This window comes from Nilaparvata lugens, chromosome 5, assembly GCF_014356525.2.
Source record: "Nilaparvata lugens isolate BPH chromosome 5, ASM1435652v1, whole genome shotgun sequence".
In the NCBI taxonomy this organism is placed as follows: domain Eukaryota; kingdom Metazoa; phylum Arthropoda; class Insecta; order Hemiptera; family Delphacidae; genus Nilaparvata; species Nilaparvata lugens.
The window spans coordinates 53,059,097-53,076,757 of NC_052508.1; the positions used below are offsets into that span (position 1 = coordinate 53,059,097).

Here is a 17,661-nt window from a genome sequence, read left to right on the forward strand (position 1 = left end):
AACTTTCAAGAGCTTACAACTTTGAAAGCACAAAGTTTGATTCATGATATCTAAAATGCAATTCATTAATGAATATCGATTATTCTATAAAAACAAAATGAGTCTATAATCCATCATTAAGATCATTACCCAATCACCCAGATAAATACTAGCATGGAGAAAGTATACCATAAGCTATCTTTTCTCTACGATACTACTTCGTACAAAAAATACAAAATATTATTTCATCACCAGTACCATCATTTTTACTTTCCTTGCCATTTTACCATACGTAAGGAAAGTATTGCTTTCCGAAAAAAATTAAGGTACCCCAATTTCTAATTTCTATACGTTTCAATGTCCCCTGAGTCCAAAAAAGTGGACTATAATATAGAACCATTATTTTTCCATCTGAATGCGATATTTTAGTTTTAAATATGACCAATTTTTTAGCTTCTACTTTTGTGACTTTGATATTATCTATTTGTTCTAAATTTGACAAATTTTGTAGCTTCTACTTGTGACTATACCTTGTTTCCGCTACTATGAAGCGATGAAAGAAATCATGGAATTGGAAGAAGTGAAGCAATTGATAAAGAAAAATGAGCCAACTTTTGAGTTTCTGACCAACAAGACAGGAATGGAGGTGAAAAGTTTCAATCATTCGCTTTACATCCAAGGAATCCTAAGAGCTCAGGTAGGTTAGGCATATTTTAAAAAATAACAGGGGATTGATTCCCTATAATTATGCCATAACCTTTATTCAATAAATATTTTATCAATTTCGTATGATATTGGGGAAATACATAGGCCTACAATTTATATATTTGTATTTGATTTTCTATGCGGATATAAAAGGTTGAGCACTCAAATTAACATAGGCTAGTATTTTACTGATGACACTTGTCACGTTATTCTTTATATTTAAATAACGATTAGCCTCCTGCTTGGCATCAGTCGGTAAAGCATGAGATTTAATATAATTAGGTCGTGGTTTTCTAATAGTATTCAGTCTTAAAAAATCTTGATAGGCCTAGATATGGGCTTCTCCAATAACTCTTGTAATTCAATAAATAATAAATATATATAAAAATGATACTTATACTATAGAGATGAGGAATAAAAAATAAATTGCACACCATGAAAATTTCACACATATATTACACAAATAATGCAAAGATCAATCGAGGCAAAAAATATATATAGAGCGATAAAAAATATAATATAAAAATAGAACAATAATTTTATATCAGCAAAATATCACAGGCTAAACTTTATATTCTAGATTTATGGCACGAATCATTACCATGTGCCTTTATCTTAAAATCATATGCATTCCTTTGCATGTAGCTGCGACATGCACTTGCTAATACTTGTCGACTTGGATGATTCAATCAAAAAATATGTGCTCTAAGATCAGCTTGATAAATTAGCCACTAATAATCCAAATATATATAATATTAAATCTCTAGTATTTAGTAGATTTATTTGTATCGAATATATATTTTCATCTCAGGGTGCAAGATTCGGCACCTGACGGAATAGGTAGAGCCATTCATCTAGTGAATTAGAACTATGATAAATTATCGCAAATTGTATTGCAAAAAATTGAATATTGATGCATATGTTTTAATAGCCTAGATTTCGTACTTCTTTGATTAAATAGAAATTTCTAAAATATTGATCTATATATTTTTCTTTCAATTAAATACCTTTAATACTAATTTTTACTTGCGCAAGTATTACTCTTATTAATTTCTCAATTTATAATAACCCTTTCGGCGAGCTAGCTTTGATCATCAGATTAATTCGAAGCACTAGGGCGCCCATCACTAAATTCAAATTTAATCACTCACGTGTCGAAAATCTTCTTGTAAGCCGCCGATGTCGATCCAACTCCATGTGGTCCGGGAATATGGTAGCCGGAATCGTCTCCTCCAAGGGGTTATAAATTTAATTAAAATGAAAAATGACTTCTGCTTCACAATAGCATCACGAAGTCTTTTAAGAAATTTAATAATTTACTTTAACTTTAATTTTTACAAAATTATTAATAAGGTACTTCGCTCTAAAATATTTGGGGTCCTCTTATGGTGGCATCTGGTTGGCGAGTGCTGGTTCTTCCTTCTCAAGGTTTACATATCCTCTTTCCGACTTTCAAATTAGCATAAAATTTAAATATTTCAATCCTCCGCCATTAAATTCAAATAGATCTTACAAAAAATGCCAAAATATTGCTTAGATTATATGATTAATAATTTCTTTGCATTCGAGCCATATTGATAACATAGATTACACAAATTTTTACACAAAATCTACTACATTTATATAAATATATATAAATATTTTTGAATTGGCCTACAGTTGCCGCCTATTAACTGCCGTTTTACTATTGGTGCATGCAAATTTTTATTAGGTATTCATGCGCCTGGTAACTCTTATTTCCTGAATACATTAAATTATTTTTATTTGGTTTTTTATTTATGCCCTTTGCATGCTAGTTAATATTCTATATATTAATATTAATTCCATGCTAACTAATAATTAGCCACGTGGACGGGTGTTTTTTCACATTGCACACCATCCGAATGCAATAAAGCTCTGCCAAGGGGTTTTGGTCAGATTCTACGTTCTTCGGTTTGATCGATCTCTAGGTCACCGATCCGTGAATACATCTACCTAACCTCAATCTTCAAATATTTTATAAATAATCTATTTATGAGTAGTAAACTTCCTTCAAATCCTTTTTAAGTTCTTGTACCATTTAGCCAGAACAAGCTGATGCTATCTAATCTTGTTTATTATCTGCTTGGCGATATTAGCCAATTACTTTATTTTTAGACCTATTACTATTTCTGTTAGGGCTTTTCATCTACCCAGATTTAAATATGTTACACGCGCCCCTGGGTTTGAATTCAAAATATTTGAGAATCACAATGTTTTTAATGAAAACCCACCCTTCAATACATTGATATACACTATACTTTATTTATAAATTATACTCTCCTACTTCTATCACATTTCGCAGACATATTTGCTGCATCTCCTTTATACCTTTATCAAAAACAATAACAAATTCTCCTCCTCAACACACATAAAATATCATAAATATAAACTTCTAAACGCACTCCTCCTGACAACATTTACAACACAGTAATTTTTAAATTCGCCGCTTGCAGGGCCGCCAACTTAACTACACACATTTCATAATTCTCATAAATGATTCCTTTTAGACAATAATTTCGATTCATAAACTTCTGGGCTTATATCTTATAGTATTTCTTAGGTCTTAATATAAATAATTTTCTATACATCAGGTACAATACTTTCTTTTGCTAATGGCTCTTTGGTTTTGGTAACTGGTATTCACTTTAAGTCTTTTCAGGTAACAAACGTGGCATAATTAAAAGTAATAAATATAAAACATATAAATAAATATATCGACATTAATAAATATAATAAATAACAATAATAAATAACTTTTTGGGTACAGTACTTCTTTTTATAAACATATGTTCAACAGACATTACATTCGTTTGATTTGGGTGGCTTTGGCCAGCTGGTCACTGGTTCTACAGAATTCGCTGTCGAGTTTCATAACTATTAACCTAACTGCTCAATTTTTTCTCTTAAAAAGGTAATTAACAAATTTTAATTTTATTATCCCCGCTTGTGTCCTTTTTTATCTGATGTATATAATTTAATTACATATTTAAAAATTGTTCTTTTCCTTATTGCAGGCTTCTAACGGCTGGAAGGAATTAAACATTGGATTGTTGCCACGAGGTCCTATACCAATATTAAATTTATTAAGGAAGGTTAGTAATCGGTTTGATAATAATGTTTTCCTTGATTTCTTATCATATTTATTTCAAATTCTGTGATGTGGTTTGTAGAAATTTCGTGGTTTACTTGCATCTTCTTGCATTCTGTTTGTAGATGTTGTAGGCTGGCTAGGTTATCTGCTGTTCGTTGGTGAGGCTGTCCTAATTGATAATTTTTTCATCATAAATTTAAAGCCCTTGTATCTGGTGTATCTTTTAAAACAATTCCTTGATCTGGTTCTGTTTTCTTCCTTATTATTTCTATTTATTCCATTGAGTCTCGATATTTTCACTTTAGTGGCATTGGTTATAATTCTAGTTACATCAATAAACGACTTTATAATATAAAGCTTCCAATCATCTTCATCCGATACTTTCCACTTAAATTCATTATTAGGCTTCATTATCATAATAAACAATTCAATAATATAACACTTCCAATCAACACTAATAAATTCTTTCAACAATAACATGGTCTTAATTATAGTATCACTTTTCAATATTATCACAGCCATTATAACAAACATTAAACACCATATCCAAACATTTATCATCTTTTTAACAATATAATCTCTCAACATATAATATCCAGGTACTTCCACTTTCTTTATATTATTTTTTATTGCTTCCATTCTTCTCAAACACCGTTTATCCTTTATCAAACTCAATACGTAGTCCATTTCGTTGTTGCCCATGCATGAATCCGTAATAGTCCTTCTAATAGCTTCGGTTCTATCCCATTCTTTTGGCCTATTCTTCCGGTCACATCGCTGAATATCTCTCTTAAAACGTATGTGCCGCGGATGCACGCCGTCGGTCCGCTCCTGTCCTCCTCGGTGTCGGTCCGGTGTTCTTCTTTGCCTCTTGAAGCGTGCATGCGGCTTCCATCGGCGCGCGCGGTTCCTCCTTCGTCGCTTCTTCCGCCTCCGGGCCTTACGATGCTGGTACCTCTTCTCCCAAATGCCGTCCTCTCTGTCCTGATGTCGGTCGGGTGTCCTCGGGCGCCTCCGTCTCCGGGCCTTGCGATGCATGTTCTTCATTCGGTCCTGTATGCTGTCCTCCTTGGTGTCGTCCTCTTGGTCCGGGTCCTTGGTCTGCTGTGGGGTCAAATGATGCGCGGGTGCGGTGGCGGTCTCTTGATGCGCGAGTGAGACGTTCAAAGCGGATAGTATGGTGACGGTCTCCTCCTGGCAACTGTTTATTTTTAGCAGTGATTCTTCGGTGGCAGGTTGCTCTTCGGTGGGGAACAGGAAACTTAATAGAGGCTGATGCTTGCGGCTGGCTTTAATTGCATGTTGGGCGGCGGTTTTTTGTGTAGGCTGTCTTGTATGGGCTCCTGTGTGTCTGGTGGTGGGTTATCTTGTGTTTCTTGTAACAAAGTCTCCGGTAAATCAATTCTGAATGTGGTGTATGACGTTGAAATATCCTGCTTTTCTTGGTTTGTTTCATTTGAGCTTGTGCTTGTTATATCGGGGGTATCATATAGTCCTGGTTTATTAGCTGTAGTTTTCTGTATATCTGGTGGCGGGTCGTTGGGTGCTGGGTTCCGGATTTTTTGTTGATTCAATCCTATTGCATGTGCTAATGTATAGTTTGTACTTATTTGATGAGGTGGCGGTTTGTAATTTCTATTATAATTATTCTGAGTGTAATCATTATTTGTGTTGAATCGATCATGGCCATAATAATAATTTCTTTCATAGGTTTGCTGTGGATAATGGTTTGTTTGACGATTCTGAAAACTTCTATTATTCCAGCTGTTATTTTGATTATGATTATAGCGGCGTTTAAATTGAGGGTAGATCGTGAGCAATCATATGGTACTGATTCATATTTTGGCTGTTATACTGATTAAATTTTGAGTTATGTTGATTTGGTGCGTATCTCTGGTCTGAACGGTGGTTTGATATGGCCATCACAGACTGTATGCCATATAAATGATTTATCAGCTGCTTACAATCAGTAATGGGTTGTGTGGCGAGTGCCATTCTAACTTGATACGGTAGCTTCTTTAAAATAATACTTGCTAATGCCGATTCATTAATGGGCTCGCTCAATTGAGAATTTTTAAACTGTAGGGCAGTGACGAAAGTGGTACATGCACCGTCTAAGTTAGGGTTGAAATCGCATGATATAATGTCCGCTAGCACGTCCAACTGTTTACTTCTGCTCCAATACTGTTCCAGGAAGACAGCTACAAACTCATCCAATGATGTAAATTCATGGACTCTACTCCGAAAGAACATCAGGGGTTCGCCAATCAATAAACTAGTCAAACGAAGACGCCAAAAATTCCAAGAGGTGGGTGTTAATGATTGAACTAGTTTTATCTGATCTATAAATTCTTTAGGTTGGAGATAGCGGTCTGTATTGTCAAAACGGCCTAATTCATTGAAACTGTGTAGTGAATCAAACGTTGCTATGGGAATAGGCTCTATATTCTCGTGCGGAAATTGATGTATTTGACTTTCAAGTTGTACCAACTTCTCTTGGGCCTGTTTCCAATGACTAGAAGCTTCTGTTTCATTATCTACTACTTCGGCATTTAATTCAGATGAAAATAATTGCTGTTCTCCAACGGCTGTCTCCAATGAATTAAGTTGTACTTTGTTTTGATTTATATCAGAATTTAGGTGAGCTATTTGTGTAGATTTACTATTCTGTTGTTTATTTATGGAAATAAGTTGACTATTGTTCCTGTTTGTAGCTATTTCATGAATTTGTGAAGTGTTTTGTGCTGGTAGGTTATCTATTCTTTCCGCAGTCTCCTTACCCATTCTTACCGATGTATCCTTCAGTGATTCCCGCATTTCCTTCATTTCCGCCTTTAAGTTCTTCATTACTGTGGTCATTGTTTTTTCTAAACTATTAGAAAATGACTTGATCATCCCCTCTACTATAACCCTCCTTATTGCTTCTTGGGAGACATTTAACGGTTTATTACTGTTCACAGGATTCTTGGCGGTGATTGAAGATATCTGGGCGTTGGACTCCATCGCGCCCCCCTCAGCGTCGATCTCCGCTACTATCGCCGTCTGCAGTGTGTCTGCTACCTTACTTTGCGTGGACGAAAAGAGACTCATATTTTAAAAATGGATTAAGTGTCAAGTGTTTGTTAAAAAAGTGAAAGTTTTGGCCAACAAGGCATTAATAAGGACACAAATGAGGATAGGCCTATGGACATTACAAGCCAGGTAACCTATTTATTACTTAAGCTCTTATAATATAATAATACTATTCATTGATTTCTGACTAGCAGTTTAGGCCCATAAAATATAATAGCTCTCTCTATAAAATATATTTTCTACAATAATAATAATATAAAATTTTCTTTAAAACATATAATTTCTCTTTATTTAAAGCTATTGATTCCCCAAAAAGTAATACAAATTTTCCTTCGCCAGTTTTCCTCACAACTCGTATAAGTTATCTATAATTTTCAATATGGTTATTGACCTAATTTCAAATAATTATTCAATGAGCTTGGCTCTCATCATCAGTCCCACGTTGGTACGACATGTCTTTCTGTCACGTTATTCTTTATATTTAAATAACGATTAGCCTCCTGCTTGGCATCAGTCGGTAAAGCATGAGATTTAATATAATTAGGTCGTGGTTTTCTAATAGTATTCAGTCTTAAAAAATCTTGATAGGCCTAGATATGGGCTTCTCCAATAACTCTTGTAATTCAATAAATAATAAATATATATAAAAATGATACTTATACTATAGAGATGAGGAATAAAAATAAATTGCACACCATGAAAATTTCACACATATATTACACAAATAATGCAAAGATCAATCGAGGCAAAAAATATATATAGAGCGATAAAAAATATAATATAAAAATAGAACAATATTTGAAATCAATAAAAATATCACAGGCTAAACTTTATATTCTAGATTTATGGCACGAATCATTACCATGTGCCTTTATCTTAAAATCATATGCATTCTTTGCATGTAGCTGCGACATGCACTTGCTAATACTTGTCGACTTGGATAATTCAATCAAAAATATGTGCTCTAAGATCAGCTTGATAAATTAGCCACTAATAATCCAAATATATATATATATTAAAATCTCTAGTATTTAGTAGATTTATTTGTATCGAATATATATTTTCATCTCAGGGTGCAAGATTCGGCACCTGACGGAATAGGTAGAGCCATTCATCTAGTGAATTAGAACTATGATAAATTATCGCAAATTGTATTGCAAAAAATTAAATATTGTATGCATACGTTTGATAGCCTAGATTTCGTACTTCTTTGATTAAATAGAAATTTCTAAAATATTGATCTATATATTTTTCTTTCAATTAAATACCTTTAATACTAATTTTTACTTGCGCAAGTATTACTCTTATTAATTTCTCAATTTATAATAACCCTTTCGGCGAGCTAGCTTTGATCATCAGATTATTCGAAGCACTAGGGCGCCCATCACTAAATTCAAATTTAATCACTCACGTGTCGAAAATCTTCTTGTAAGCCGCCGATGTCGATCCAACTCCATGTGGTCCGGGAATATGGTAGCCGGAATCGTCTCCTCCAAGGGGTTATAATTTAATTAAAATGAAAAATGACTTCTGCTTCACAATAGCATCACGAAGTCTTTTAAGAAATTTAATAATTTACTTTAACTTTAATTTTTACAAAATTATTAATAAGGTACTTCGCTCTAAAATATTTGGGGTCCTCTTATGGTGGCATCTGGCTGGCGAGTGCTGGTTCTTCCTTCTCAAGTTTTACAGATCCTCTTTCCGACTTTCAAATTAGCATAAAATTTAAATATTTCAATCCTCCGCCATTAAATTCAAATAGATCTTACAAAAAATGCCAAAATATTGCTTAGATTATATGATTAATAATTTCTTTGCATTCGAGCCATATTGATAACATAGATTACACAAATTTTTACACAAAATCTACTACATTTATATAAATATATATAAATATTTTTGAATTGGCCTACAGTTGCCGCCTATTAACTGCCGTTTTACTATTGGTGCATGCAAATTTTATTAGGTATTCATGCGCCTGGTAACTCTTATTTCCTGAATACATTAAATTATTTTTATTTGGTTTTTTATTTATGCTCTTTGCATGCTAGTTAATATTCTATATATTAATATTAATTCCATGCTAACTAATAATTAGCCACGTGGACGGGTGTTTTTTCACATTGCACACCATCCGAATGCAATAAAGCTCTGCCAAGGGGTTTTGGTCAGATTCTACGTTCTTCGGTTTGATCGATCTCTAGGTCACCGATCCGTGAATACATCTACCTAACCTCAATCTTTAAATATTTTATAAATAATCTATTTATGAGTAGTAAACTTCCTTCAAATCCTTTTTAAGTTCTTGTACCATTTAGCCAGAACAAGCTGATGCTATCTAATCTTGTTTATTATCTGCTTGGCGATATTAGCCAATTACTTTATTTTTAGACCTATTACTATTTCTGTTAGGGCTTTTCATCTACCCAGATTTAAATATGTTACACACTTTACTAATTTAGGTAAACTATTACTATTAACAGTATTATAATTATGATATGATGAAAGAGATTACACAGTCAAATAACTGTGATGTTTACCGTACATGATTTCACATTATTTGATGTGTAACATAAAATAACATGATGTTCAATTACTATCTAAGAAAGCGTGATACCGTTCAGGAACGAACTTTGATAATAGATAATTAGGATAGTAAATAAAAGTAAACATATAATTAGGAAAATAATCAGGTCGAATATCACTATTATTATTGACAGCCTAGAGTAAAATAATGCTTTTCTCATATTAAATGACTTTAGATAAACGTAATCATTATTAAAAATTGGTAATTATTTTTTATCATATAGCCCGATGTTGAAACTCATTGATTTCCATTTTCAGGAAGACCTGAATTTGAAACTTCCAAATTGGACAGAAAAGGTTTATCCAGAACCATTGAATCAATTGGCTGCTAAAGCTCTCACTTTGAATGCATACACACCTGAATTGAGAAGGATTAAAGGAGGTTCGTTCTTTTTTAGTAGTATTAAAAACATTTTCAGTAAAATTATACTATAAAGAGTACAGTACGGTACTCAAATTTATAATTTTTTTCTAGTTAATCCTTGAATTTACAATCAAGATTAGGCCTATGTGACTCAATTAAGTTAGCAATGAAAGCTCTCATCCTTGAAAATTGATAATTCTATCATAATTATTTGTAACATTACAACTATGGGCCGATATGATATTTATAGTGGTAACAGAATAAATATATCAATAGGATCCAGTTGAACTCTATTTCAATCGGTATGGTAATTGATATTTGATACCGTAGCATCCAAATAGATTATGATAAAATTATCCTTGTTCATTAATTCCACTAATAATGATCTGATACATTTGAAATTTTCAGTTAAAGGTATAATATCAAAATGCACCACAGTTGAGTATAGGCCTATCAAAGGATTGGATATTTGAAAATTGAGAATGATAAATAGAACACTGTTATCAAAGATGTTGTGGAACTCCTCCATAATGAAATAAAAAGTGTGTTGTCTTTCAAACTCGAATAGTTCAATCGACATGATCAATTGTTTTTATTTGTCAATATTAAATATGTTAGTAATGATGAAGCCATGACCATATATTGAAACTTTGTAATTGTTGTGTTATAAAACCATTTGAGTGGAGAAGATACCTAATGAATTCATAAATCTCATTTGACCAAAAAATTCTTGAATTTTTCAGGACCACTTTTGAAAACCATTCTAGGGCATTTGACTGATAGAAGCAAGAAGTTGACAGCTAAAGGGAATCAATTGTACTTGTATGCCGCTCATGATTTGACAATTGCCCACCTTTTGAACGCACTGGGAGTGTGGAAAGAACATGTTCCCGATTATAACTCATTGATTCTCATGGAGTTGCACCAGTTGAATCGAAATGAATCGTATGGAGTCAAGGTACGTAGGTTCCAGTAGCTTTCTGCAAGTGCATGTGGGACTACGTAAACTATATAATATTTAAATATAAGGTGAGGCAGTCAAACTGCACTATTCCAGGCACTATTTTAGTATACCTACTAAAATAAAAATGGAAATTTTGTTGAAAAAATTTCCTGTGAAATTTATTTTAACTTGAAATAGTTCAGTTTGACTGCTCCACCTTGTATTATTTAAAGTTGCAGTATATTCTAGTATCCAGTATTGATTGAATAGAAATCATATTGCCGTTATTTTAAGGAATGATGATGGTTTGAAGCGAGATTCTCACCATAGTAAAAAGAGCTAAATTGAAATAGAGGTAGGCTGATTCACTATGAGTATAGGAGTCTTCTTCCCAAGTTGAAGAACATCGATATATTTGCATAAATCAAGGCTCAGTGAGAAAAATAAATTGGGTTACAGTTTATCGTCATGGGCTACTGATTTTGGTCTTAACATTTTCAATCTCTAGCACTCTATAGTTTTATTTTACCATAGATTGACAACCCACACAGCACAAGAAGATCCTGGGAATGAACAAGGGACATCCAATGGGATATTGAGGATATCCCCTGAAAATCCTACAAAGACCCAAAATGTTCCTTAGGATATCCCTTGGACATACTTATGTCTGCCGGAATCCCGATCCCTTATCCATATCCCACAGGGATATCTTAGGATATACTTATAGAATCTTCTTGAGATGTAATGAGAAGATTCTAAACAACACTCAAGCATATCCTGAGAATATTCTATTTCTGACCACAAAAATCACCTCAATATTATTTTATACCTTGAAATATCTCATGGAAAATCCTGGAATGATTAATTCTAGTCTCACCGAAGGTTAATCCTGCAAGGCTGATAGTATTAAAATAGAAAGACGAATAACATGTTGTTGACATTCATTCATTTATTCTTTCCCAATTAAGAATACAGTACTGCTAGATACAATGTTTACGAGATTGTAACAAAAGTATAAAATTCTTAAAGCAATGAAATTCTTCAAATTATCACAATTATACATTATTACAAATTACAATATTGTTGTTACAAGAATATAAAATTCTTAAAGCAAAGAAATGTGCACTTAAAATTATGAACAAAACTCTTTCAAGACAATAAAAGTAGTATTGCGTACGGCATGCAATACATTGATATTTAAATCACAAGAAGATAGTATCATCACAAGAAGATAGATAGATGGGAATAGTATCATAACTGTAACCGGTAGCCTATCTCTCGTTTATTTCAATAAATTTTCTTGTTGGCATGATAAGGTCAAGTATCTTTTTTATTGATAGTCACATTAATATTGCATTATCATGAATTCTAAATAATCATAATTTATTGAAAAAAGCTCATTGTATAAAATTTAACAGTGATTGTTGCGGTATGTTCCAGATATTTTATCGTAAGTCCGAAGATCATGAGCTTGATGAACTCAAACCATTTGGATGTGGAGGAGTATGTTCTCTACAGGAAATTCAGCGATTAACAAAAGATGTGATTCCAACTGATTTGATCGAGCATTGCAAGCCAAGGGATCCAAAATTTGTATCAACTTGAGAACATTCAAACACTTTTGAGAAAAACAGCATACAAAGTGTCAGACTGAACCAACCATTTTGATAATTAATTGTGTTGATAAAATAAGATATTTGATGATGTGGAAATAAAATTGAACTGAATAATTATAATGAATAGCACTAAGAATTACTGTATAATACTCTGTGATAATAATATTGTTGAATTTATTTTTGCGAGAAATATAATGTAATTGAACTATTTTAACATATCTTGTTAACTTGCAATATGAATATTTCGTTTCTGTTGACTATCCTTCATTTCATAATATCCTTCACAGTATCCTATTATAAATCAATGTTTGGCAGCTGTAGGCTACCTATTACCTAATTCCACTTATTCATTTCATTCGAACATACAGTAAAACACATACCTACGGTAACATTCATTGATTTGTAATTCTTGGGATTTTTAATTGTCTGTTTACTTAAAAACTTCTCCATATGAGAGAGATTGTTTATTTTGACGTTTCCAATAGCATTTTAATGCTTTGAAGACATAGAAAGTTATTTCCTTCATTGATTGTTTCTTCAGGGGTATCCACCGCCACTCCCATAGCCCATGGACGCATCCCCCTGAATTTAGAAAAAATTCCTTCCCCATACAAGAAAAAATCGCCATAGTCATTTTAAACCAACCCCCTCTGTGGGTACCCCTAGATTATTTTACAGCTCTAATGCCTTGCAGTTTTAACTAACACCTAATACTAAAATGTTTATAGTATAAACTTCTCTAATAATTTTGTCTGTGATAAGGTGAAGTAATTAGGCCTACTGTAATGTAAATGCAATCACCTTACGTACCGTACAATTTCTAGCATTTTCTGCGTTTTCTCAATTTTCAAAAAATGAACAGAAAATGTTCAAATTCAGCACAGAAGTTCAGCTAACGTGTGGAAATGTTGTACAGTACCAGAAAGGGCTTTCAAATATAACGCCAAAGATACGCCGCCCAAAATCATTGGGTTTTCAGCATTATTCTGCTTGTTTCTTCAGATTATTCAAAATCTAATTGAAAGAAAAAGTTCAAATGTAGTAAGTGGGTCATTATTGGCTTTGAAATAACGTTAATATCTTCGTCTTTCTGCATTTTTACAGCTTTTTCGAAAAAGAAAACATTCTCAAATTAAAAATGCGGGCGAGGAAAGTGAGGCGAAGCCCTCTGGCTAGGTGGATAAGGCGAGCGAAGCGATCCAACCGGCTAGTATTTTTTGACAAAGACACCAGTATAGTCGCGCGTGAGCAATTTACTCACAGAGATGACACGTCAATAAATACGCCACAGTGAGTGTCAGGCATAAGCCATTCATTTGTAGTCGTCATTCAATGTATAAGCTTAGTAGAGAGTATCATATCAGTGATAGAGAGACATATCAGTGAGCCTCATAGAGGACAGCTGCAGTGAGGATTATATCGGCTATTAATCAGGAATTAAGAAATACTGTAGGCCTATTTCCAAAGTATTACAAAAATATCATTTTGCTCAGGGTGCGAGTACTGGCGTGTTAATAACGCAGCTCAAAAGAGGAGTGTGAGTTAATTATCATCATAATTTTCAAAGTTGACTGTGATTTGGAACTTGGGATGAAGTGTCTCAGTATCATTGTTATTGGTTTTTGCCTCCTGTTGAATAAATGTGCCGGTGATCCATCAGTGCCGGTGCACAGTCTTCGCTTGGTGGTTGCTGTAAGTAAAATCATCCCATATATTATTTATTAATTCATAGTACGGGCTACCATACCTACTCACTATGTTTTAAAATTTTAATTTAAATATGCTTTACTGTTCTTATTGTTATTTTGTACCATTGTACATCTGTCTAGTATGTATCCAATAATGTGTCCATCTTCTTGATAGAAAATTCAAAAATTGTCTTGAAACAATAAAATGAACTGATTATTGAAAGGTTTAGTTGAGGAGTTGTGGTTCCAATTTAATTAATTTCAGTAATAGTATAGAATAAAATTATTCCCATTTGTATGAGAGATTGAGTGTGTGTGTGTAAACGTATTTGATGAGAATAATAGTTTTTTGAGTTTCTACTGACAGGCAAAAAAAATTTTTTTCTTGTTGGTGGAAATTTTGTTTTACATAGGAATAAATGGATACCTAATAGATAGCTTTCTGTTTATGGTAATAGAATTGAATTAAATTCAATTGATATGGCAAAATAAGAAAATAACATAAAATAAGATAATAAAATGCCATATATTTTACAAGCAATAGAGAGCAAACCTTTGTTTAGGAATGATTAAAAGACTGGCTGCTCGAAAAGTGTTCTAACAGTGCTACCGAAATTTTCGAATCAAGACGTTGGACTCATGAATGCTGTGCTCAGAAATAAAATGTATATTAGTTCTTAGTGATATCTATGTTACTTATATTTTATTGCTATTATGACGACTATGAAACATATTTAATTATGTACATGCAGAATTACCATATTCCTGTTTTGGAATTTTTGGGCATATTAGAGACAAAATTTATTCATTCATCAATCAACATTTTTCTATCTCCCTTTCCCAGGCACGGCCCTAGGGACTTTGCCGCCCTGGGCGAGATCGGCAACTGCCGCCCCCCCGCAAGTATCCCGTCTTTAATTGTTAATCCCGGGTTCCACCCCTCCTTGAGCGATCGCCTAACGCCGGTTACAAATTGGGCGGTTTCTGCTGGGGCGGTAATTTCGCCATCGCCGCCGTTCGAGCAGTAGTCTATGAACTTGAATGGAAGCTTACACACTGGGCGGCAGAAACGCCGCGCGGCTATATTGCCGTTGGCGGCAGCTGTGCAGCCGTCCACTGTCACTGCGGCTGGCGGTGTTTTGCTGCTCTTGTCTACGCAGTGGCGTACGTGACCAAATGGGCGTTAACACATTTGGCGGTTGTCTACCGTCGCCGCTGATCAGTCGTCTTTCTCAGTTGCTCCAAGTCAGAGGTCTTTGAAAATCAGCCTTTCAATTTGTGTCTTGTTGTAAAGTTTGTAAGTTGTTTATAACATTTATTTATTGTTTAGTGTTTGTGGTTGACGAGTGTGAGAAAATCGACATATTTAAGGATCGAGATGCAACAAGGAATGCATGGAAGGAAGTGTGTATGGAGATTAGGGGGGACTTTGAAACTCTGGATGACAAGAAAAAAACTGTAATATGTTGTATATCGCTGTCGATTTAATAAAAACGTTCATTTCAATGAATCCAAGCAAGGCGATTTCTCTGCTGTCTCCTTTTCCTTCGACGGCTCAACAAACGTGGTAAAAGTTGTTGCCTTCCCATTTCAAGTTAAACACTTAATAATATATACTTTTGGAAAATGTGCAAAATACAATTAACTGAACACTCATGAAACAGTGAAGTCACAACACATTTGCGATGAAGAACTACAACAATTATTTTGGCTACTGATCATACGATCATACTGATCATATTTTGCCGCTCGATGTTTGGCGGTATTTTTTCCTCTGAATGTGTAAGCTTGACTTTTTTCGAGACTGCGACGGCAGTTTCGCCGCCGCGGCAGAAACCGCCCAGTGTGTAACCAGCGTTACTATTGTGTCTCCGCTGTGATGCGACACCACAGAGTCTCAGTAAACTCTAAAAAATTATGTTTAACACTAGTTATTGACATTTAAACAAATATTTGACAATTATAAATATTGGGAACAGTAAAGTCCAGTCAATATAGACATAAAAATGGGGTTTGCTTGCAATTTATATCGTAGTTCTGATTTTTAATATTTTATTTGGATACATGAGAGAGGTTCAGAACCAAATTCTTCATGTAAAATTCCCTTGTGCTAATACAGAGTGGCCCAAAAAGTTCGTATTTTAGTCTTTCTGCATTTTTACAGCTTTTTCGAAAAAGAAAACATTCTCAAATTAAAAATGCGGGCGAGGAAAGTGAGGCGAAGCCCTCTGGCTAGGTGGATAAGGCGAGCGAAGCGATCCAACCGGCTAGTATTTTTTGACAAAGACACCAGTATAGTCGCGCGTGAGCAATTTACTCACAGAGATGACACGTCAATAAATACGCCACAGTGAGTGTCAGGCATAAGCCATTCATTTGTAGTCGTCATTCAATGTATAAGCTTAGTAGAGAGTATCATATCAGTGATAGAGAGACATATCAGTGAGCCTCATAGAGGACAGCTGCAGTGAGGATTATATCGGCTATTAATCAGGAATTAAGAAATACTGTAGGCCTATTTCCAAAGTATTACAAAAAATATCATTTTGCTCAGGGTGCGAGTACTGGCGTGTTAATAACGCAGCTCAAAAGAGGAGTGTGAGTTAATTATCATCATAATTTTCAAAGTTGACTGTGATTTGGAACTTGGGATGAAGTGTCTCAGTATCATTGTTATTGGTTTTTGCCTCCTGTTGAATAAATGTGCCGGTGATCCATCAGTGCCGGTGCACAGTCTTCGCTTGGTGGTTGCTGTAAGTAAAATCATCCCATATATTATTTATTAATTCATAGTACGGGCTTCCATACCTACTCACTATGTTTTAAAATTTTAGTTTAAATATGCTTTACTGTTCTTATTGTTATTTTGTACCATTGTACATCTGTCTAGTATGTATCCAATAATGTGTCCATCTACTTGATAGAAAATTAAAAAATTGTCTTGTAACAAAAAAATGAACTGATTGCTTAGTTGAGGAGTTGTGATTCCAATTTAATTAATTTCAGTAATAGTATAGAATAAAATTATTCCCATTTGTATGAGAGATTGAGTGAGTGTGTGTAAACGTATTTGATGAGAATAATAGTTTTTTGAGTTTCTACTGACAGGCAAAAAAAAATTTTTTCTTGTTGGTGGAAATTTTGTTTTACATAGGAATAAATGGATACCTAATAGATAGCTTTCTGTTTATGTTAATAGAATTGAATTAAATTCAATTGATATGGCAAAATAAGAAAATAACATAAAATAAGATAATAAAATGTCATATATTTTACAAGCAATAGAGAGCAAACCTTTGTTTAGGAATGATTAAAAGACTGGCTGCTCGAAAAGTGTTCTAACAGTGCTACCGAAATTTTCGAATCAAGACGTTGGACTCATGAATGCTGTGCTCAGAAATAAAATGTATTTTAGTTCTTAGTGATATCTATGTTACTTATATTTTATTGCTATTATGACGACTATGAAACATACTTAATTATGTACATGCAGAATTACCATATTCCTGTTTTGGAATTTTTGGGCATATTAGAGACAAAATTCATTCATTCATCAATCAACATTTTTCTATCTCTCTTTGCCTTTCCCAATC

At 33.7% G+C, this 17,661-nt stretch overlaps 3 protein-coding genes across 7 annotated transcripts in view; 2 read left to right on the plus strand and 1 right to left on the minus strand.

Annotated features, from left to right (window-relative positions):
• LOC111055358 (venom acid phosphatase Acph-1) overlaps positions 1-14,072 on the plus strand; it is a 26,451-nt gene extending 12,379 nt beyond the window's left edge. Inside the window, exons 4-7 of one of the 2 annotated variants that reach the window (XM_039428711.1) lie at positions 491-676; positions 9,716-9,839; positions 10,565-10,779; positions 12,205-14,072. In XM_039428711.1, the coding sequence (XP_039284645.1) occupies positions 491-676; positions 9,716-9,839; positions 10,565-10,779; positions 12,205-12,369 (690 nt within the window). In that variant the 3' untranslated portion in view covers positions 12,370-14,072. The remainder of the gene's footprint in view (positions 1-490; positions 677-9,715; positions 9,840-10,564; positions 10,780-12,204) is intronic. The other variant, XM_039428710.1, reaches the window with a different exon arrangement.
• LOC111055356 overlaps positions 1-17,661 on the minus strand; it is a 45,708-nt gene that overhangs the window by 5,932 nt on the left and 22,115 nt on the right. The window contains exon 8 of one of the 3 annotated variants that reach the window (XM_039428713.1): positions 16,226-16,819. The exons of the other annotated variants lie outside the window; for them this stretch is intronic. Coding sequence (XP_039284647.1) covers positions 16,742-16,819 — 78 coding nt within the window. The 3' untranslated portion in view covers positions 16,226-16,741. Of the gene's footprint in view, positions 1-16,225; positions 16,820-17,661 lie in introns of those variants that run through there. 3 annotated transcript variants of the gene reach the window in all.
• LOC120351425 (venom acid phosphatase Acph-1-like) overlaps positions 14,027-17,661 on the plus strand; it is a 17,975-nt gene continuing 14,340 nt past the window's right edge. The window contains exon 1 of one of the 2 annotated variants that reach the window (XM_039428718.1): positions 14,027-14,072. The gene's annotated coding sequence lies outside the window, so the exon portion shown is untranslated. Of the gene's footprint in view, positions 14,073-16,490; positions 16,822-17,661 lie in introns of those variants that run through there. The other variant, XM_039428717.1, reaches the window with a different exon arrangement.